Genomic DNA, 19541 nt, shown 5'->3' with positions numbered 1-19541 from the left:
CTATATTGCCCTTCACCATTCTTCCCTCCCCAAGCCTCCAGAACCAGGCACACCTCTTTTGGCAGGAGAAGATTACGACCAGCTGAGCTCTGCAGATTCATTCTTCACAGGCAGGGGGCGCTAACTATAAGAGAGACAAAGCCCTTGCAGTCAAGTGAGCACCTCAGCTGCCCAATGGCTGTTGTTCTTGTGGTCACGTGCCGCACTCTGATCACGCGATGCTCAGCCCTCCAGTTGACGTGAAGACTGAGTACGCCTGGGGTCATGCGAGCTTGCGTGGTACACGTCATCACGTGACCCCTAAGGTAAAGTACCAGGATCTGCGCTTTCTGTGTGGAGGGCCGGTTCTTAATCTTCTCAGTCAGACCTACAGACTCCAACTGTCAGACTGAAGTCAGAGTGTGGCAGAGACCCTAACTTTTCCAGGCTTTCGGACACTTTTCTGGTAGGAGGGGCATGAGCCTAACAGGCACTGGAAGTTTCCTCAGAGAATCTGGCGGGCTTTATGTGTAACCAAGCAGCCGCCAAATAGCAGAGGGCGTGCGGAGCTGGGGGGGGGGTGGGTGAGGTGAGCAGGAAGACTTTCTGAATGTGGCCAAAAATTTGTACACCTGTCCCAGAACTCCTCTGTGTGTGTGTCTGTGTGTCTCCCGACTTGCTCCTGGACTCACAGGAGGTCTTGTTGGTAGCAAGTGAGGTGGAGAAGAGCAAAGAGCCCAGCCTGTGGTTGGGGGTCAGGAGCCCCTGTGGTTATGTGGTGTGGAGGATGGATGGGGGTCATGGGCTCCTCAGTTATCTTTCAAGGGCAGGGCTCTGGAAGCCAGATGGGACCACCCTACCCTCACTTGCCCCCTAGGTAAAGCCCTACCTTTTCCTGTCACCCTGCCAGATTCATTGTCTATGCAGTGGTATGCCATCCTCTGCCCCTTCTCTGCCCATGTGGGTTTGCTGGTTTCATAATTAAAACACAATTTACTTAGATTCACAAGAACTGTGACACAATAAAACACACATGGCAAGATTGTACATTTCTGGAGGGGGGCAAGAATATGCAGAGATGGTGTGTCCTTCTCAACTGGGGAGAGAAGTATGATCCTGGAAGGACAGACAGCAGAGATTTTGGACAACAGTGTGCTCTACCACGTGTGTTGAGTTAAGATACACCTATGGAGACAACCTTGAAGTAGTCTGTGCTTCCTTATTCCTCTGATTTTAGACCTGCTGTACCTTCAGAATTGAGTAAAGGGAAGTGGAGCTATTCTCACCCAACTCCCCTCATTTCTTTCCTTTTAAATCTGTTTGTATTAGCATATATTAGTTGTAGAAAGGTGTTTCATTGTGTTATTTACCATATGCATATAGTCTACTTTAATCAAACTCACCTCATCTATGTTATTCTTTCTTAATCTTCTTCCCTCCTCCTGTTAAACAATTTTGGTAGGTTTCATTATGCTATTTTTATAAATAAATAATGTACTTCTATAATATTCACACACACACACACACACACCTTTAACACTTTCCTTTTCTCCACTCCACTCCTGCCGGTGGCCATGGGGCTTATAAGGACACCAGAGACTTCTTAGATAGCAGTTCCTACAGAAGATTACAAATGCCATCTTACAAACCCCAGCACCATCACCAAAAAAAAAAAGTTCTGGCCTTTTTTAATATGTAAATATAGTTTTTGTTCTGTGCTCTGCTTTCCCACCAAATATCTCAAACATGTGCCGAAACAGGAAGGAGGGAATTGCAGAGGAGAGAGGGCAAAATTTTAAGACTTTGGTATTTTAATGAAAATGTCAAAGTAATCAGGGTTTGGTGGATCACTCCTGTAGTCCCAGCACTAGGGATACTGAGGCCTGAGGAGTTGTTGGCCAGCCCGAGCTATATAACGAGACCCCATGTCAAAAGCACACAGAATAAGTAAATATTTAATGTAGCCATGATATGAAGATTCAGAATTTATTACACTTCATACAAAGTTCATCAGTTTTACAAAGTGCATTTGGGTGTGAGTGAAATCTTTTTATGATTAAGATCTCTAAGAATATCCCAGTCACACACTGTTTGTTTGTATTTCTTCCCTGATTCGCTGAGCATTGCTCCTTACAATCATTCCTTGCTGAAAGTTCCCCCCTTTTCTTCATGTGGACAATTAGTGAACAGATTTAAGAAAAATATCAGGTAAATGCATAGGTGACAATTTTGGTACCTCATGAAAGTGGTATTAGATGAGTAAAGTCAAACAAATAGCAAGATCGGGCTCACATTTATGGGATTTTAAATACTGCTTGACAGATGGTTAAAGAGTATTGTCACTTGTGGTACTTTATGCTATAGATAGCTTAAATTATTTACTTTATTTTTTCTCTCATTTCTGCATTTCCAAACTTGTTCTGCAAAACACTAGGACTAGCAGACAGCTACAAGAAAATGTCCTCTACTCTAAAGAATTGTGGGATGCACAGAAATGCAGGTAAACAACTTTCCATTCTGTAGGATAGTTTTTTAGATACTGTGGTGTTATGCAACATGAATCTCTGAGGGGGCGAGGGAGTCTCCTTGACTGTGGGGATGGAACATTTTTCCCCAGAGGCTGTGTGGTACTCATGTTCCTAGAAAATATTTGGAGATACCCTGTTCAAAATACATCTGGTACCACTTTAAAAATGTTGTGCTGTTGTTTACCAAGGTCAATGTGACGCACGTGCATAATAATTGCAGTCTGTCCTTCTCATCAAGTAATCACTCATTACCCTTTAATTCATTTTATCTTATCACATGAGTCGGTCGATCTCCTGCTTGAACCTTTTCACTTTTTTCTTCAGAGATACCACCAATTTTTAAGCATGCTTGTGGTATCATTGTGGCAAAAAATAACTGAACAAGTGTAAATCATTTAGAGGTGTTATGAGTTGCCGCAAATGGGGTGTCCCACTCTTGAAGGCATTATGCAACCCATGTATCAGGATGAGCAGATGCAGTACCTCTCATTTGGTCCACTGTTTTCAATGCTGTTTTTATTGCTATTTAATAACTACAGCTTCCGTAATTTGTGCCCCTATATATGGCACGCACTGTGATAACTTTGTCCTGTATGTGTTCTCATTTCGCCCTCAGAAGAATCTCAAGTGGGTGTTACTTTTAACTAACAGATGAGATGTGAGCCTGAAAGAAGGGAGCTGGGTAATGCCATGGTTGTAGGCAACCCGCAAACCTCACTGTCTTATTTCTCCTACAGCATGTCCATGGTAGGTGCATGTCCTTCACAGGATGGTGGATGTTGAGGCCTGAGGGATTCTAATTGAAATGACTTAGGGACCCTAACTAAAGGATCGTTCACCATGTAGAAATCAGTCAGTCACTGCCAGAGGGTAGGTGAGCCCTACAGGGTCTCAAGGTAGCAGCCAGATATTCTGGCCCAGAAATGACACATGCTACTCAACAACAATTTGGCCAACGCCAGTCACTGACATGTCCCCATTAAAATGGAGGCAGACAGGAAGGGCAGTTCTACGAAGATAGTGCCTGGAAGGGGAGAATGGGAACACGTGGCAAACAGCATCAAATGACTTCCTCATAGAGGAATGGAAACCCAGAGATATTAAGGACTTGCCTAAAGCCACATAGGCCCTCAGTGACAGAGCCCGGATTTGTATTCAGGCAGGTGTGAGGTCAAAGTCAGGGTCCTTTCTACTCCTTACTACATCAATATGCTAGTCTCTTAAAGGAAGTTCACATGTATTTATAATAAACGTTCCTTATTTCACTGGTGGAATTTTTCTTCCTTAATCATCTGACATGCCATAAACCTGATGGCATTGGTCAAAAATGCCAACACCGAAAAACCACAGGTGTTTTCTAAAGTGAATGTCTGGACATTTGAGTATCCTTTGTGTACAAGGATAAAAATTTAAAAAACAACCAGTGGTGGACAAAAAGGCTGCCCAATGCTCACTTACTTCAGAAAAAAACCCTATAAACTCATGTTTTTAGATCTTCTCATGGAAAAATATCAAAAGTGAGAGCGGATATTAAATTAAAATGGTAACAGATGAGATGAACATGAACAGTGCTTGAAAGGAAAATGTGCAGTGAGATCCAATTTTGTGTGGCGCTGCACTTACCAACAAGATTTGTAATGCAGCATCTGCAGCTTAGTCATAAAAGCATATAATACAGAATGTTAATACACATCCCTGCATGCACACGCACACATACACTCGCTCACAAACCACTTTACTTCCTCTGAGACAAGGGTGGTCCTTGGTGTCTGTCAGTGACCGCAGACATTCCAGTGGGTTCAGTTCAGTCTTCCTATACACAACATATTTCCAGAAAGCTATGTCTTCTGGATTAAGGAAAAGCCCCTCCTCATTTCTGTCACCACTGTTTGAAAAAGCCACCTCCTCTGGCATCATCTAAGCTGCAGGTTTAGCATTAGCCCACAGGGACATACTCAGCTCTGTCTGTAAGGACACGTACTAATGAAAAATGTCAATTTTACAAAATAAAATGTCAGTTTGTGCTGGTTTTCCAGAACCAGATTGTAAAACAGTTCTGTAGCCCAAAGTTGTCTGGGTTAAATAAATCCATGTAGGTAGAAATGCTTGAGATGGATCTATTCTCAAAAGTGCTTTTGATGGGAGCTGGTAGCATGGCTCAGATGGTAGAGTGCTTGCCTTGCAGGCATGGGGCTCTGAGTTTGGACACCAGTATTGGCAAAAACTAACTAAATAATACAAACAAAATGAATTTAGTTTAAAAAGTGGCTCTGTTGTTGATCCCAAATCTGGACGACACACATTCATTTAACAAATACTAATGAGGCTGTTAGCATATGCCAGTCCCTGCCAACGTGATTCCTTATCTGCACACCTTAGGACTCAAACAGATTTCTCCCTTCCGGTTCAAGGTGGCAATCTCTGCCTCACCCAAACACCTGGCTCCCACCCCAACAGGAGTGACTTGCATACTCTCTCACCCTGGCCCTGCTACTAGAAATCTGCCCATGAGACCTTAAATTTCAGCATTAAGGGAGAAACAGTGCAATCTCTGGAAGTGCACTCAGTGGATGGAGGCAGGCCTATAGGTGATGATGCATTATAGTTCTGCCATTTGCTCGGCTAAGAGATCCTGGGAGAAATACCTAATGTCTGTGAACTCCATATTCCTGATCATCGAGGGACTGGGGATATAGTTCTCCTGGGACTAGAATCCTAGAGAGTCTGCCCAACGCAGAGCAAATGCTGGTTGCCACTGGGCAAGTATTGATTCCCTTCTTACAGCATTCTCTCCCCTTCATAGCAGGGGTACTGTTGCCATGTACTCGGCAGCATGGCATGATGCAGGCAGAATTCCAAAATGGCACAGCAAGTAGCATAGGAACACACATGGTGTCATAAAGGAGACTGAGTTATTTCTTTGTGGAGCCTGAGAGTGAGAGGCACTAGCTGCTTTGTGATATTCCTGCTATCTCTTGCCTTTGATTCTGGCAGCATAACTGCGAGACGGATTTGCTGAGAGATGCAGGTGTTAAGTAAGTGGATGGGTGCCCACGTGTGTTTTGTCTTCCAAGTCTCAATCCAGCAGGTCCACCTGTGGCTTTTTATCATATGTCCACTGTCCTGTGTGATTCCCAGTAGAGGGCCTTGCCTGAGACTGTAGCTGTTGGCTAGGTCACTTTCACACCTTCCCCTCAGTGGTGTTATTTGTGAAGTAACGTTCATTCTCCACAATGAGTCTGACTCTTTCTGTAGTCTGTATACGGGCCATGTCCCCTGTCACCTACACCTAAGTATTTAATGTTTTCCTTTCGTTTGTGAACTTTGATGAAAATGACCTGGTTTCCTGGCATTGCCCAAGTGTCACCAATAAGTTTCTCTTTTTTTGTTGTTGTTTTTGTTTACCATTATGGACTCATGGTTCTTCAACACATTCATCAACTTCAAGTCCCTGCTGTTGGATTTTGAGCAGAGGAATGGCAAGATTTGACTTGTGCTTTAAAAAACACCACTCTTCCTGCTGTGTTGTAAATAGAGGCTGAGGGAGCAAGTGTAAAAGCAGAGATGCCCATTAGAAGGCAATATAATCCAGGAGATAGGTGTGGGGTAACTTGACCTGGGTGGTAATGGAAGAGGTGAGAAGTAGCCAGACACTGGGTGCATTTTGAATGGGGAGCCAAGAGAATTTCCTGACCCATTGCAGGTGGAGTGTGAGAGAATGAGAGTACTCCTGGCCACGTCCCAGTTTTTGAGGCTGAGCAAGTAGGATGCCTGGGTCAAATGCTTATACTCCCATTTATTTTCTCTTCCAGTGTGTACTCCTGACCAGGGAGTGTCTCAATGTTGTCCCGGGACTCTCCCGACAGTGGGTAACCAGGTGAAAGCAGTAACCCCTTAAGGAGTCATCTGAGGCATGGGCATTTATGGGTACCTTGTGAAGTGTGTAAGAGTGAGCCAGTTTTAATCCATATATGTGTCCATATGTGGAATGATTAATGCACAAAACGTGTAACCCGCAATCTTGGAGAACATTAATTGTTAGATCCCAAGAAGAAGCTGTTTCCTGGCAGTCTACTTGCCTTTACCCCCAACGCCCCCACAAGTCCCTAATATTACCCTTTCTTGGTGACCAGTTTCAGTTGACCGTGATGAAAAGAAAACACCTTTAATGAGACTACCTAAGGTAGAGAGAATTGAGACTATCATATTTCTGTAGATGCAAAAACAACAAATGAAAAACTCCATTGCAGGTCTTGCCTCCTCGAGAATTAGATATGTCAGTTGAGACGGTGTTGGGGGAGGGAGGTGGGAGGATGGTGTCAAAATGCAAAAACCAATTCCTAGGAGTTGCTGGGTGAGATATAACCACTTTATAAACATTGCTGAGGCTACCTTATCCAATAAAGTAGATGTCAGAGCAAAGAAAATTAACGAGAGACAAAGAGAGGTGTTACATAATGATAAAAGGATCAGTCCACCAGGAAGATAGAGGGATCCTAAGTGAACTTTGAGATGCTCCAAAGAATCTCAAAGTGCATGAGGCAAAGTGCGTGGAGCTAAAGGGAGAAACAGCTAATATCACGGATGGAGATGTGGCCCAGTGGTGTAGTGCTGGCTCATCAGGTGCAAGGTTTGGGGTTCAATCTACAACACAGAGAGAGAGAGAGAGAGAGAGAGAGAGAGTAGGTGTGGGAGTGGGAAAGGGAGAGGGTAGAGAGAGAGAGGAGAGGGAGAGGAGAAGAGAGAGGGGAGAGAGAGAAGAAGGAGGAGGAGGAGGAAGACGGGGGGTGGGGAGGGAGGAAGGGAATGAACATTACACAGTGAGAGTTGATGCCTTCAACAACCCACTCTGTAGAATTACTGGAGAGAAAATCAGGAAGAATATAAAAGATAATATGGAATAAATAGAATACTCCGCCCAGCAACCACAGTGTAAGTGAAATCACGGAGTGTATTTTTTCTGATCATAACAGAATACAAAAAAAAAAAAAAAGAAAAGAAAAAAGAAAAAAATCACATACAGATGATAGGAAATCTCCAAATGTGAAGAAATTGTAATTGATGATTATCATTCCAGTTTGTGGTTCAGACCCTTGTTACAGAAGAGCTGAGTTTGGGAAGTTTCCTCTGGATAGTCCATGCTCAGTATTGTTGAGGGCACGGGTGGAGAAAAGGGACCAGTTTAGCAGACTATTGCATCAGTCCCGCCTGTCATTAAAGCTTCTACCACCAGGTAAAAGGATGCACAGTTTGCTGATTGCCCACAGAATCAGTTCTGTGCTGATTGAATTTGGAAGGCGTGAAAAGAGGTTGGCCTCCCATCTATTGGTATAGTTGTTCGATTAGAGAAGTCTGAGAGAAAGCCAGATTCTGACAACATCCTGGTGTGTGGCTGGTGTCTAGTGTAACCCATAGGCATAAACACCCATGTTCTTTGTAAATCCTGTTCCACTTTTTAATAGGTTCAACATGGTTGCTTCCTCTTTGGAAGATATCTCCCCTGATTCTGCCACCCGTGAGATCAGGCTCTCATGTTTGGACAGGCAGAGGAGTTTGCTTTCTGGGATTTGTGTGATTGGTCCCTTGGGGGCAGGTTGGCATTTTGCCTGCCCTACCATGGTGTTAGCCAGTGATGTGGTCCATGGTAAGTGGACCGTGGGTGTGTCTTTAAACTTGTGTTGTTGTTGTTGTTCCCAATTTCAGAACACAGTGGTGACAGCAGTGTTCTTCAAGGAAGAAAGAGAAGTGGGAGATCTTTCCAGGGTAGTTTTGGCAGGAGGAATGGCCACTACGAGGAGAAGCATAACGGGTACATCCTCCCGCCTTCAAAACTGCAGGAGGATGATGGAAACGTGGAGATGAGGGATGTCCATGAGGACCCCAAAGTCAGATAGTAAGTGACCAGGCAGCCTGGTTTGGATGTAGCAGCCCTTAGGACTGTGCTACTCTTTCACTCTCTCTGGTCATCATCTTCTTTCACTTGGAAAAGAGACGAATGGTAGATGTGGAACACTGGTTGAGCAGTCCTAATTGTAGCCCTGGTATCAGTGAGGGAAGGGTGCTTAGAAGACTATGTTAGCGTTTATGGACACCCCCCCTTCTCTCCCTTCCACAGCAGTCCTTATGCCACCCAATGCAACAAGCAGAGAAGGAAATGGCGTAATGAAGGCAAAATCCATGTTGCTGTGTGGAGGGATACAAACCGTAGAGAGAGAGAGATGGAGCAGGACACTCAAGATGGAGCCATGCAGAGCTGGTTCAAGGTCACAGTGAGTGTCTTGGCAAAGTCTGCAGTAGGTAGAATGTTCTGAAACCTAAGACAAGGACTATCACATTCAGCACTGTAAGCTGGTTACTTGGAGAAGAACTTCTGAATGAAGGGAAAGAAGTTTAGGAAATCCGTATTTGGCACACAAAAAGGAACCATGTCAGTGGTCCCGTTAGAAGTTCTTTAAAGCCAGCTAGAAGGTCGGGAAAGAACACTTGGTTGGGGCTGTTCTCCATCCTAATTCCATGCTCTCTCTTTTCTTTGTTTCTCTTCTCTCCTATCCCTTCTTTTTCCTCCTTAGATCCCCTTTGGGAGAAAGTATGACAAGACATGGCTAATGAATTCAATTCAGAGACATTGCATTGTGCCCTTCACCCCCATCGAAGTAAGAGGGGATGGTGAAGCAGGATGAGTGGGCACAGGGGAGGGGGAGAGGCCAGGCTCAGCAGGGGCCATTGGCCTCTAACACCGTCGTTTCTGCCTTCCACTGTCTGTAGTTCCACTATGACAAAAATCGGGCCCGGTTCTTTGTCCAGGATGCTAGGGCTGCCTCTGCATTGAAGGATGTCAGCTACCGGATTTGTAATGAAGAGGGCCGAAAGGTGTGTGCTGGAGGCATTCATTCTCTGTACCTAGTCATGGGGTGGGAGGACAGGCCAGTGGCTGGTTGCCATCTTTGGGATTAGAGTTCCTGCTACTTAACCTGACCTCTGCTTCCTGCAGATACTTCTCATTGTCAATCCTTCTTCTATACCTTACTCTGTGCAGAATAAGTTCACAGCAGAACAAATGGAGCAGCTAAAGGTAATGGAAACTGAAATCACGTTGTGTGCCCATGTCCCAGACCCATCTCTCCTTCCCCCACTCCCTGAGGTTTCTGTCACCATGACCCCCTGCAGCTCAGAGCCATTCTCTCCATCTCTGTCTGTGCAGCTGACCATGAAAAAACGATATGATGTCTCCCAGCAATCCCTGGACCTCCAGAAGCTCCGCTTTGACCCAGGTATGGCTGACCATGGTAATTTTGGGGCATGTCAGGGCATAGGGGGTCTGCCTGGGAGAAAGACCAGTTACAGACAGCAACTTGGTGGAGGGGTCATTGCTGGCACTGGTCCAGCAAGATCCCTCTCAGCCTTCTGATTTCCCCTCTCTTGGATTCCCGAAGACTTGAAGGGCCAAAAAATTGACATGGTCCTGAATCGAAGATACTGCATGTTTGCCACTCTGCAGATCATTCAAAGGAATTTCCCTGAGGTGAGGCCTTAGTCCCAGTGCTGGTGCTTGAATATCGGGATGGAAGGGATGGGGTGCAGGGCGGCTTTGTCTCTGAGGCTCTCGGTAGCACCCATTGCTCTAACTCTTCCTGCCCAAAAGCTGTCATCCTTGAACTTGTGCAACAACAAACTGTATGGGCTGGATGGCCTGTCCGATGTGGTAGAGAAGGCTCCCCAAGTCAAGATCCTGAACCTCTCCAAAAACCAGGTGAGAAGGGGGAACCACCTGAAATTTGGGTTGAGGGCAGGTGATGGTGCACACCGGGGTGATGGCACGAGGCAGACAAAGGTACCTGAGGGTGAGGGTGGGGACGTTGAGTGCAGGCCCCAGGTGTCTCTCTTTCCCCGGGACTCCTTTACTGGTTCCCTCCCGGTCTTTCTTAGCTGAAGTCGGCCTTGGAATTGAACAAGCTGAAAGGGATGAAGCTGGAAGAGCTGTGGTTAGAAGGGAACCCCTTTTGCAGGATCTTCCTGGACCAATCTGTCTATGTAAGGTAGATAATGCCTAGTAATAATGCCCGTCCACTCTCCTGATCCTGAGGCCCCCGGGAGCCTGAGATGCCCCTGATGGACCCCCTCTAAGGGAGGAGGCAGCCATGGTCCTCTGGGAGGACCACAGGCCCCGCCCTCTTACCGTTTTGGGTCCTCAGCCATGCTCACAGGTATCCTTTCCTTCTGACCTGCCCCACATTTCACCTGAGGTGGGTTTCCCACCTCTGCGCATGCGGCCTCCTCCAGCATGCCCTCCTGTGCCTCTCACAGATGGGGCTGGCCTTCCTCCCCTGTCCTGAGAAGGGCCTTATTTCCTGTCCCCCAAAATTTCTCCCCCTGTGCCCGCCGTCTCAGGGTGGCATAGAGGCTGTGCTGCCCCATGCTGAGGGCCTCAGCCCTGATTGGCTGTTTTTATGACATCCGTTGCTGTGGGTCATTGCTGGGGGCTCTGCCATCCTTGGGGAGAAACCTGGGTTCCCTGGACCAAAGATTCAGAAGTGGGCCACCACCGGTGAGCAGAGGGCTTCTGGAAACAGGAGCAGAAGGCAGAGGGCAGAGAAGGCTGAGAACAGAAAAGCAGGCCTCTCGGGGACACTGCCCCTCACTCCCTCCACATCACATCGACCTCCCTGGTCCCTCAGAGGAGCCCTGGAGAGCCAGAGAGAAGTATGATTCCTTGGGCAAGGCCCTCACACACACAGGCGCAGGTGCACAGGGAGCTGTACTCAGGGGAGAAATCAGTGACCGTAAGAGAGGCCACAGACTTTCCATCCCATGCTGAGCTGGGGCCTGACCCTTCACTCCTTCTGGTCCCAGGGGATGGCTCTTGCCCCCAGGGAAGCTCCATTTCCCATGCCCAGCTCAGACTCTGCTCACACTGGGGACAAAGGCCTGCATCCAGTGGAGCCCAGCCCAACTGGTGTATGTTATCATTCCTGCCTCAGGACCCAGGACTAGAAAGGGTGGGTGGGAGGTGAAGGAGAGGACTATAGCAAGGGAGTCATACTCTTCTTTGTTCCCCTCTTTCCTCCAGCATCAGGGTGAGTAGAGCCTCTTACTCCTCCCTTTGTGTTTCTTCCTCTTTCTCTTTTGTCTCTAGTTTCCTGTGCCCCCCCCCCAATTTCTCCCTACCCTACATTTTCTCTCTTTCTGTTGCCATCCTCCTGCCTTGCCCTCCCTGGCCTCCTGGGCCTTGCCTAACTCACCTCACTATCCCGGCATCCCAGGAGACATGGAAAGGCCTGGCTTTGGGTACTCAGAGAGGTGGCAGAGCCCTGGGCTCCCACCACCCTATTCCCTGCTCTCTCCAGCCCTTCCATGGAGGGGTTGGGAGGCACAGGGAAGGAAATCCTGGAACCTGGGCCCCCACTGGGGTTTCTTGTGGCCCTGCTGAAGGAGGTCAGGGCAGTGTAGGTGAGGGCTACCGAAGGGGAAGGAGAGGGAAGAGAGCAAGAGGGAGAGCCACTGTGAGAAAGGCTGGGCAACCCTGAAATGTCAATCGTGCCTTTTGGTTTTTGGTGTCTGGACAGTGCCATCCGGGATTGTTTCCCCACGTTGTTACGCCTGGTAAGTACCTACCTTTGTCACAGTCTCCTCCTCCTCACATACGTGACCTCCTCACCTGCCCCCAAGAAGCCCTTTGTTTCTTGCCTAGCTTGCATGTTTGCATCAGACCGTCATCCATTGTAGATGATGCAGGTTCCTGAAAAAGACACGAATGTTCTTTCTGGCAAACGTCCTTAAGCACTCTCCCACAGAGACTCACAGGCCCGCAAAGGTTGCATATAACAGTAGAGAGTTCCAGGGCTCTGCCATGCAGACCCCTGCTGTAATCTCGCCTGTGGTAGTTCCACGGCCATTTCACACCTGGCCTCTGGGCTTTGCTCTCCCTTGGGCCTCCTCATCTCCTGGGTCACCCAGTGCCAATTCCATGGTCTACACTGCTAACTTCCTCTTCCCTTCCTTAGGATGGCCAGGAGTTATCCCCACCAGTTGCCATTGACATCGATGCTCCTGTGTTAATAAATCCCTACAAGGTGAGACAGAAGGACCAAGAGAGATTTGTGGTGTTCTGCGGAGGCATTATCAGCCCCATAATCTAAATAATGACGTTTTATTCCAGGAAGGGTATGGGGGATCTGAGTCCCTAAAGAATATAGTTCTGCGATTCCTGCAAGAGTAAGTGCCCCTGAGACCAAGAGGAAGGGGAGAGCTGGGGTGGACTAGGCTGCCTTAGCACTGGCCTATTCATAGATTTTTCTGGTCTCATTTGGGGCACAGACCTGTCCTCTTCCACCCATCCCACCCCTGCAGGTATTACTTGACCTATGACTATGGAGATCGACGGAGTCTCCTCAGTGTTTACCACGATGAGGCCTGCTTCTCATTGACCATTCCCTTCAATCCCAGCGATCCAGACCCGTGAGTATCTCAGCTCAGACTCTTGTCTGGAGCAGTGTGCCCCACCCCACCAGCAGGCACAGGTGAGCTCTTGGGATACCCGCACAGTCTGGACCACAGCCTCTTGTTCCCCTTTTTCTCCTAGGAACAGCTTGTGTGACTACTTCAAGCACAGCAGGAATATGAAGAATCTCAAGGATTCCTGTGTGTGATGGAGAAGACTGGGCAGGGAAATGGAGTGTGAAGGGGGCAATCACGGGGGCCCAAGGCCAGGGTGTGTCAGCCCCCTCATCTTTGTTTCTCTTCCCTTCTACAGTCTTGCAGGAGCAGCTGCTGAAGCACAAGAAACTTGATATTGTGGACTCCCTCAGTGTATTGCCCAAAACTCAGCATGACTTCAGTTCCTTTTTCATGGACATGTGGCTCCAGATGGTGAGCACTTGCTTCTTCCCTGGGACAGGCTCAGAAAGCTAGAGTTGGGTAAGAGGTTAAGCAGGATCCTGAGCTCTTGTGTTCTTCCCTTTCAGGAAACGATGCTCTGCTTTTCTGTCAATGGGGTGTTCAAGGAAGGTGAGTCTCTGTAGAATCCCTCTCCAGATCCTCTGGTGCTCCCTCCCCTGATTGGGCATGCTCCCTCCCCCCAAATCTCTCCCAGCTTCCCTGATTCTAGTGCCTTTCCTTCTGATTGTTCCACCTCTGTTCTGCTGCCCGCACTGTGCCCACAAACCATCCCGGTCTGACTTAGGCCCTTGTCTGTCTGCCCCATAGCTCAGGTGTTAGGAACGCAGGCTGTGGGGTTTGATGGCTCTCACCCCGGTTCCATACTCTGTGATCTTGGACCAGTTATTTAACCTCTCCATTTCCCCATTTACAAAGTGAGGCTAATAATACCCAATCTCTTGTACCACTGTGGAATTCGATGAAGTGAGCATTTGAAGTGATTTTCACAGGACCCAACATAATGACGGGGAACCAATCACTGGGGTTGGATTATTTCTATTGTTGCCCTCAAATTACCACCATGCCCTCCTGTGCCCAATTATCTGTGTCTGGCCCCCTGCGGTATAAGACTCTGAGTGGGAAATGCAGCTTGAGCATGTAAAGCATGTGCAACTCTAAGGACGTATTGTTTGTTGTCCTTGAAGTGGAAGGAAAGTCCCAGGGATGTGTTCGTGCCTTCACGCGGACCTTCATTGCTACCCCTGGCAGCAATTCAAGGTAAGTACTGTGCTGTGGGTGGAAACCCCAATCCCAGTCTGGGGCCAGTGGTGTGTGAATGTGGTGATGTTGTCCTCGGGGTATTCTCAGTATTGTGGAAGGTCAGCAGGTATATCCAAGTGGTTAAGAGGAAGGAGCTCTGGAGTTGGAATACCAGTTTTCCTTGACAGCAGCACACTCACTGCCTGTCACCTTGGTCAAATTACTTGACCTCTCTGTGAGTCAGTGTTCTTCTGAAAACGAGGATAAGAGTATCCACGTGTCCTCACGTTGTTGGGTAGGATAAATGCATGTAAAGCATGTGTAGATTAAATCTACAAATCCAGTGAAACTGATAGACAATCTCTCCCAAAGTGGAACTTCCGGGTCCCAGCCAAGGAATCTAGAAGGCAGGTAAAATAGGGATACAAAAGGAACTCAGTTGCTGAGTGGCGGTGGTTAAAAAGGATCCTGTTTTTGGTTGTGGGGAGTTGTCTTCCTGCCCAGTCATTCCAGGGACTGTTTTTCCTACAGTCTATGCATCGTGAATGACCAGCTGTTTGTGAGGAACGCCAACCCTGATGAGATCCGGAGAGTTTGCCCCATCCCGTTGCCCACAATCTGCTCCAGCTCCAAGCCCACCCTCTCTCAAGAGCAGCAGCAAATGGTGCAGGCTTTTTCCGTCCAGTCTGGGATGAAAGTCGAGTGGTCCCAGAAGTGAGTGCTGGTATACGTGTGAGAGGAGGTGGGGCGGGGTGGGGGGCGTGCAGGTGAGACAGCTGGAAGATGAATGACGAAAACTCACAGGAGATTTAGGAAAAATAACTGGGCAGATATTTTGTTTCCCTGAAAAAGGGGCCCATGAAAAAAATGTCATACTGTTATACCGGTGCATGTGCAGAATTTTTAAAATCGTATAATGCTCAAATGACATTACCTTCTGTATGGAGAATCCAAAAGAATCTATCAAACAAACCAAGAGAAACTAATAAACAAGTTCAGCAAGGTTGTAGAATATAAGAGCAATGTACAAAATCATACATGTTTCCACGAACTTGCTATGAACAACCCGAAAATGAATTTAAGAAATCAAGTCCATTTATAATAGCATCAAAAAGAGTAAGACACTTAGGAACAAATGTAGCAAAAGAAGCTCAAATCTCATACTCTGCAAAAAAATGTGATTGAAAACAAAAAGATTGAAGAAGACCTAAGTAAATGGAAAAACATCTCATGTTCATGGATGAACCTTGAAAACATTGTGCCAAGTGAAAGAAGCCAGTCACAAATGATGGCAGGTCTTAGGATTCCCTTTATATGAAATGTCCAGAATAGGCAGGTCCACAGAGACTGAAATCAGAGTGGAGGTTCCAGGGTCTGTGATCACTGGGGAGTGATCTCTGATAGCTATGGGTTTTCTTTTTGAGGTGATAAAAATGTTTTGGAATTAGATAGGTGGGGTGGTTGTACAATCTTGTGTCTATACTAGAAAACCACTGAGTTGTATGCCTTCAGATAGTAAATGTGATGTGTGTCTTATATTTCAACTTAAAATTGATTGGGAAATTTTTATTTCTGAATTTCCTTTTGTTATTTTCTTGAGCATCTTTTTGAAAATCAGTGCATTTTTAAGCTCCTTCACTGTTTTGAACACCTCTGTTCTTCTGCTTTGGATTTGACTATGCATGAATGTCAGTGACAGACGTTTTGGTTTCCACAAGGTCTTTCTTCTTCATTACGATGGTGCTCATCCTGGCCATGTGTCCCAGCAAATGAGTAGCACAGGTTAAGTGGTGATTAGTGCTTAACCTGTGTTAGTAATGGAGATCACCCGATTAGTGCTTCTGTCCTGTGTTAGTAATGGAGATCACCTGTTCTTCTCCCACCACAGGTGCCTTGAGGACAATGAATGGAACTACACCAGAGCAGGTCAGATCTTCACTACGCTCCAGGTGAGGTCTGGGAATCAAGTGGGTGAAAGATGGGTGTCTCTGGGGCTTTGGGAAAATGGAAGCCGGGTGGGCTGGGGATGGAACTCGGGGCAACCGGCTCTTCTCACATCCCAATTCCTTCCCTCCAGACTGAGGGCAAGATCCCAGAGGAGGCCTTCACAAAAATGCCCTAAGAGGAGCCCTTGGATGCCATCTTCCTCTTCATCCACATCATCGTTTCTCTGAAATGAACTTAAGGCCATGCCCATGACTGGGGTTGGAGGCTGGGCTGACCAAGAATCCAAAGTTAACTTGTAGGCCATGTAACATAGCCACCCAAAGGGCCAATTGTTCTGTGTATTTTCCCCCCACTGAAGATGCCTGTTTATTTTTATAATAAAGAGGATATTGCACATTGCACGTTGTGTCCTGGGTTGTGCTTATCCTGCCCCAACGATGAGCCAGCAGGGCCAGGACTGAAACCCCTGCGCACCTCTACTCCAACCCCATTCATGTCTGGCTGTGTGTGTAAGCAGATCCATCAAACTTGCCTCCATGGCTACTTTGTGAATACATTCCCGTGAGAAAGGATACATGATTAGCCTTTGGAGACCATGTGACTCTGTTGGATGCTCTACCTAGAGGCCTGCAGAAGCAGGCATGTGACCTGGCACAAGACAGGCTTCAAAGCCAGGCGCTGCTGGCTCACGCCTGTAATCCTAGCTACTCAGGAGGCAGCGATCAGAAGGATCTCGGTTTGAAGCCAGCCCGGGCAGACAGTTCATGAGACTTATCTCGAAAATACCCAACACAAAACAGGACTCGTGGAGTGGCTCATGTGGTAGAGCACTTGCTTAGCCAGCATGAGGCTCTGAGTTCAAACCCCAGTTACCCCCCTCCACACACACACACACACACACACACACACAAAGGAGCTTCCCAAGGGATGACTGCTGGCTAGTGAGGGCTGTGGGAGAGAGAGGGAAAGTGGGGGCTCACATCTTTTACTTCTCATTCCTAATCATTTGAACGTTTTCATAAACCATACCATGATCCTTTTGTGATTTGCACAAAGCTGGATGGGGAATGGGCCTTTTCACAGATGTCCTCATGCATCCACCTTTCTCTCCAACCACCGTCCCACCCCCTCACCTTCTTCAATGTGCTGTGCATGGAGCACTACATTAGTGCTAGTGCCTGTCAGGTGAGAGGGATTCAGTCTGTCTGGCCCATGCATTCTTCACAGAGCTGACATCGGATGCTCCATGTGCATGTTCTTGAGGAAAGGTTTCAGCCAACTACTTTTACTTCCAAACAACAGTAATAGCCAAATGAATCATGTCAACCTATACCTGTTGGTAATTAAGAGAACAGAAATGAATGGCAGTAGACATATGTAAAATTGCTCAACTACACTAAAAATTAAAGAAATGGAAAAGATTAGGGCATCGTTCATCTTGCCTGTTTTCCTTGCTCCCTGGGAGGAGTCACTAGGAGGCTCACAGTCCAGGCTGGCCCTGGTCAAAAATGTGAAACCCCGTCTGAAAAGTAAAGTAGAAGAGGGTTGGGGACATGGCTCAAGTGGTAGAGCTCTTGCCTAGCAAGTGCAAGTTCAAACCCCAGTATCACCAAGAAAATATAATTGAAAGTACTGAAATATACAAGTAAATACATAAGCAAGGTACTGAACAAAATGTACAACATGACCTGATTTTTGAAAAACCTATTTTCTTAAGAATATGCACGTCGTATTTTAAAATATAAACAAGCCTTGACAAATGTGGAGAATATTTCAACATCGGTTGAGTGCTTATCTTGTGGCAGGATACAGTTCAATGTCTCTTTCAATTTCTCCAGAGTTCAAATTCTCCCAAAATTAATGAACCAATAAAGCAATGGGCAAGTGAACTAAACAGAACTTTCTCAAAAGAAGAAATTCAAATGGTCAAAAAACACATGAAAAAATGCTCACCATCTCTAGCAATAAAGGAAATGCAAATTAAAACCACACTAAGATTCCACCTCACCCCTGTTAGAATAGCCATGATTAGCAACACCACTAACAACAGGTGTTGGCGAGGATTCGGGGAAAAAGGAACCCTCTTACACTGCTGGTGGGAATGTCAACTAGTACAACCACTCTGGAAAAAAATTTGGAGGCTACTTAAAAAGCTAAACATTGATCTGCCATTTGATCCAGCAATACCACTCTTGGGGATATACCCAAAAGACTGACACAGGTTACTCCAGAGGCACCTGCACACCCATGTTTATTGTGGCACTGTTCGCAATAGCCAAGTTATGGAAACAGCCAAGATGCCCCCCTACTGACGAATGGATTAAGAAAATGTGGTATTTATACACAATGGAATTTTATGCAGCCATGAAGAAGAACGAAATGTTATCATTCGCTGGTAAATGGATGGAATTGGAGAACATCATTCTGAGTGAGGTTAGCCTGGCCCAAAAGACCAAAAATCATATGTTCTCCCTCATATGCGGACATTGGATCAAGGGCAAACACAACAAGGGGATTGGACTTTGATCACATGATAAAGCGAGAGCACACAAGGGAGGTTTGAGGATAGGTAAGACACCTAAAAAACTAGATAGCATTTGTTGCCCTCAACGCAGAGAAACTAATGCAACTGAGGCCAATAGGAGAAGGGGACCAGGAACTAAAGAAAAGGTTGGATCAAGAAGAATTAACCTAGAAGGTAACACACACGCACAGGAAATTAATGCGAGTCAACTCCCTGTATAGCTATCCTTATCTCAACTAGCAAAAACCCTTGGTCCTTCCTATTATTGCTTATACTCTCTCTACAACAAAATTAGAGATAAGGGCAAAATAGTTTGTGTCTGGTAACGAGCGGGTGGGGAGAGAGAGACTTATGCTGAGATAAGTCTCTCAGCATCCAGCTGTGCAGGATTGAGAGAAGGAATAAAGTAATAAAAAAGCATCCTGAGGAATGGGAGAAAGTATTCGAAAAGCAGATATCCAATAATGGGTGTCGTCTTTGTTTTGTGTTGCTACAAAAATGTTTGAAACTTGATGCTTTAAAAGAGAAAGATATTCATTTAGCTCACAGTTCTGGAGGCTCAAGAGCATGGCATCAGCATCTGCTTGGGTCTAATGAGGGCCTCATGGCAGATGGCATCAAAATGGCCAGAGTGCATGTGGAGGGCATCACATGATCAAACAGGAATCAAGAGACAGGGGAAGGGTCAGACCCTATTCTCTCATAACAACCTGCTCTCATATGAACTAATCTATACTTACCAGATCTGACCCATGACACAAGACAGAATGTATTAGTTTATATAATAAAATACTCAAGGCTGGTAACTTAAAAGAAAATAAGATCATTTAACTCACAATTCTGGCAATGGTGGGGCATGTGAGAAAAGAAGAGATCATACCACAAGACAGGAAGAAAAACACAGGGACAGAAAGAGAGGAGAGAGAGAG

The 19541-nt window shown here is 46.4% G+C and overlaps 1 protein-coding gene across 1 annotated transcript in view; it reads left to right on the top strand.

Moving 5' to 3' along the window:
* LOC109680828 (nuclear RNA export factor 2-like) overlaps window positions 1–16263 on the top strand; it is a 67615-nt gene extending 51352 nt beyond the window's left edge. Inside the window, exons 3-23 of the mRNA XM_074062238.1 lie at window positions 2414–2479; window positions 8211–8400; window positions 8623–8776; window positions 9077–9160; window positions 9273–9377; window positions 9499–9579; window positions 9709–9778; window positions 9941–10029; window positions 10150–10257; window positions 10434–10543; window positions 12071–12107; window positions 12509–12577; window positions 12664–12719; window positions 12855–12962; window positions 13087–13145; window positions 13258–13373; window positions 13469–13511; window positions 14087–14159; window positions 14673–14855; window positions 16030–16090; window positions 16219–16263. Of these exons, the coding sequence (XP_073918339.1) occupies window positions 2437–2479; window positions 8211–8400; window positions 8623–8776; window positions 9077–9160; window positions 9273–9377; window positions 9499–9579; window positions 9709–9778; window positions 9941–10029; window positions 10150–10257; window positions 10434–10543; window positions 12071–12107; window positions 12509–12577; window positions 12664–12719; window positions 12855–12962; window positions 13087–13145; window positions 13258–13373; window positions 13469–13511; window positions 14087–14159; window positions 14673–14855; window positions 16030–16090; window positions 16219–16263 (1884 nt within the window). The 5' untranslated portion in view covers window positions 2414–2436. The remainder of the gene's footprint in view (window positions 1–2413; window positions 2480–8210; window positions 8401–8622; window positions 8777–9076; window positions 9161–9272; window positions 9378–9498; window positions 9580–9708; window positions 9779–9940; window positions 10030–10149; window positions 10258–10433; window positions 10544–12070; window positions 12108–12508; window positions 12578–12663; window positions 12720–12854; window positions 12963–13086; window positions 13146–13257; window positions 13374–13468; window positions 13512–14086; window positions 14160–14672; window positions 14856–16029; window positions 16091–16218) is intronic.
* The last annotated feature ends 3278 nt before the right edge of the window (window positions 16264–19541 follow it).

The sequence above is a fragment of the Castor canadensis genome, chromosome X (genome assembly GCF_047511655.1).
Source record: "Castor canadensis chromosome X, mCasCan1.hap1v2, whole genome shotgun sequence".
In the NCBI taxonomy this organism is placed as follows: Eukaryota; Metazoa; Chordata; class Mammalia; order Rodentia; family Castoridae; genus Castor; species Castor canadensis.
This window is presented reverse-complemented; position numbering and strand designations above follow the sequence as displayed.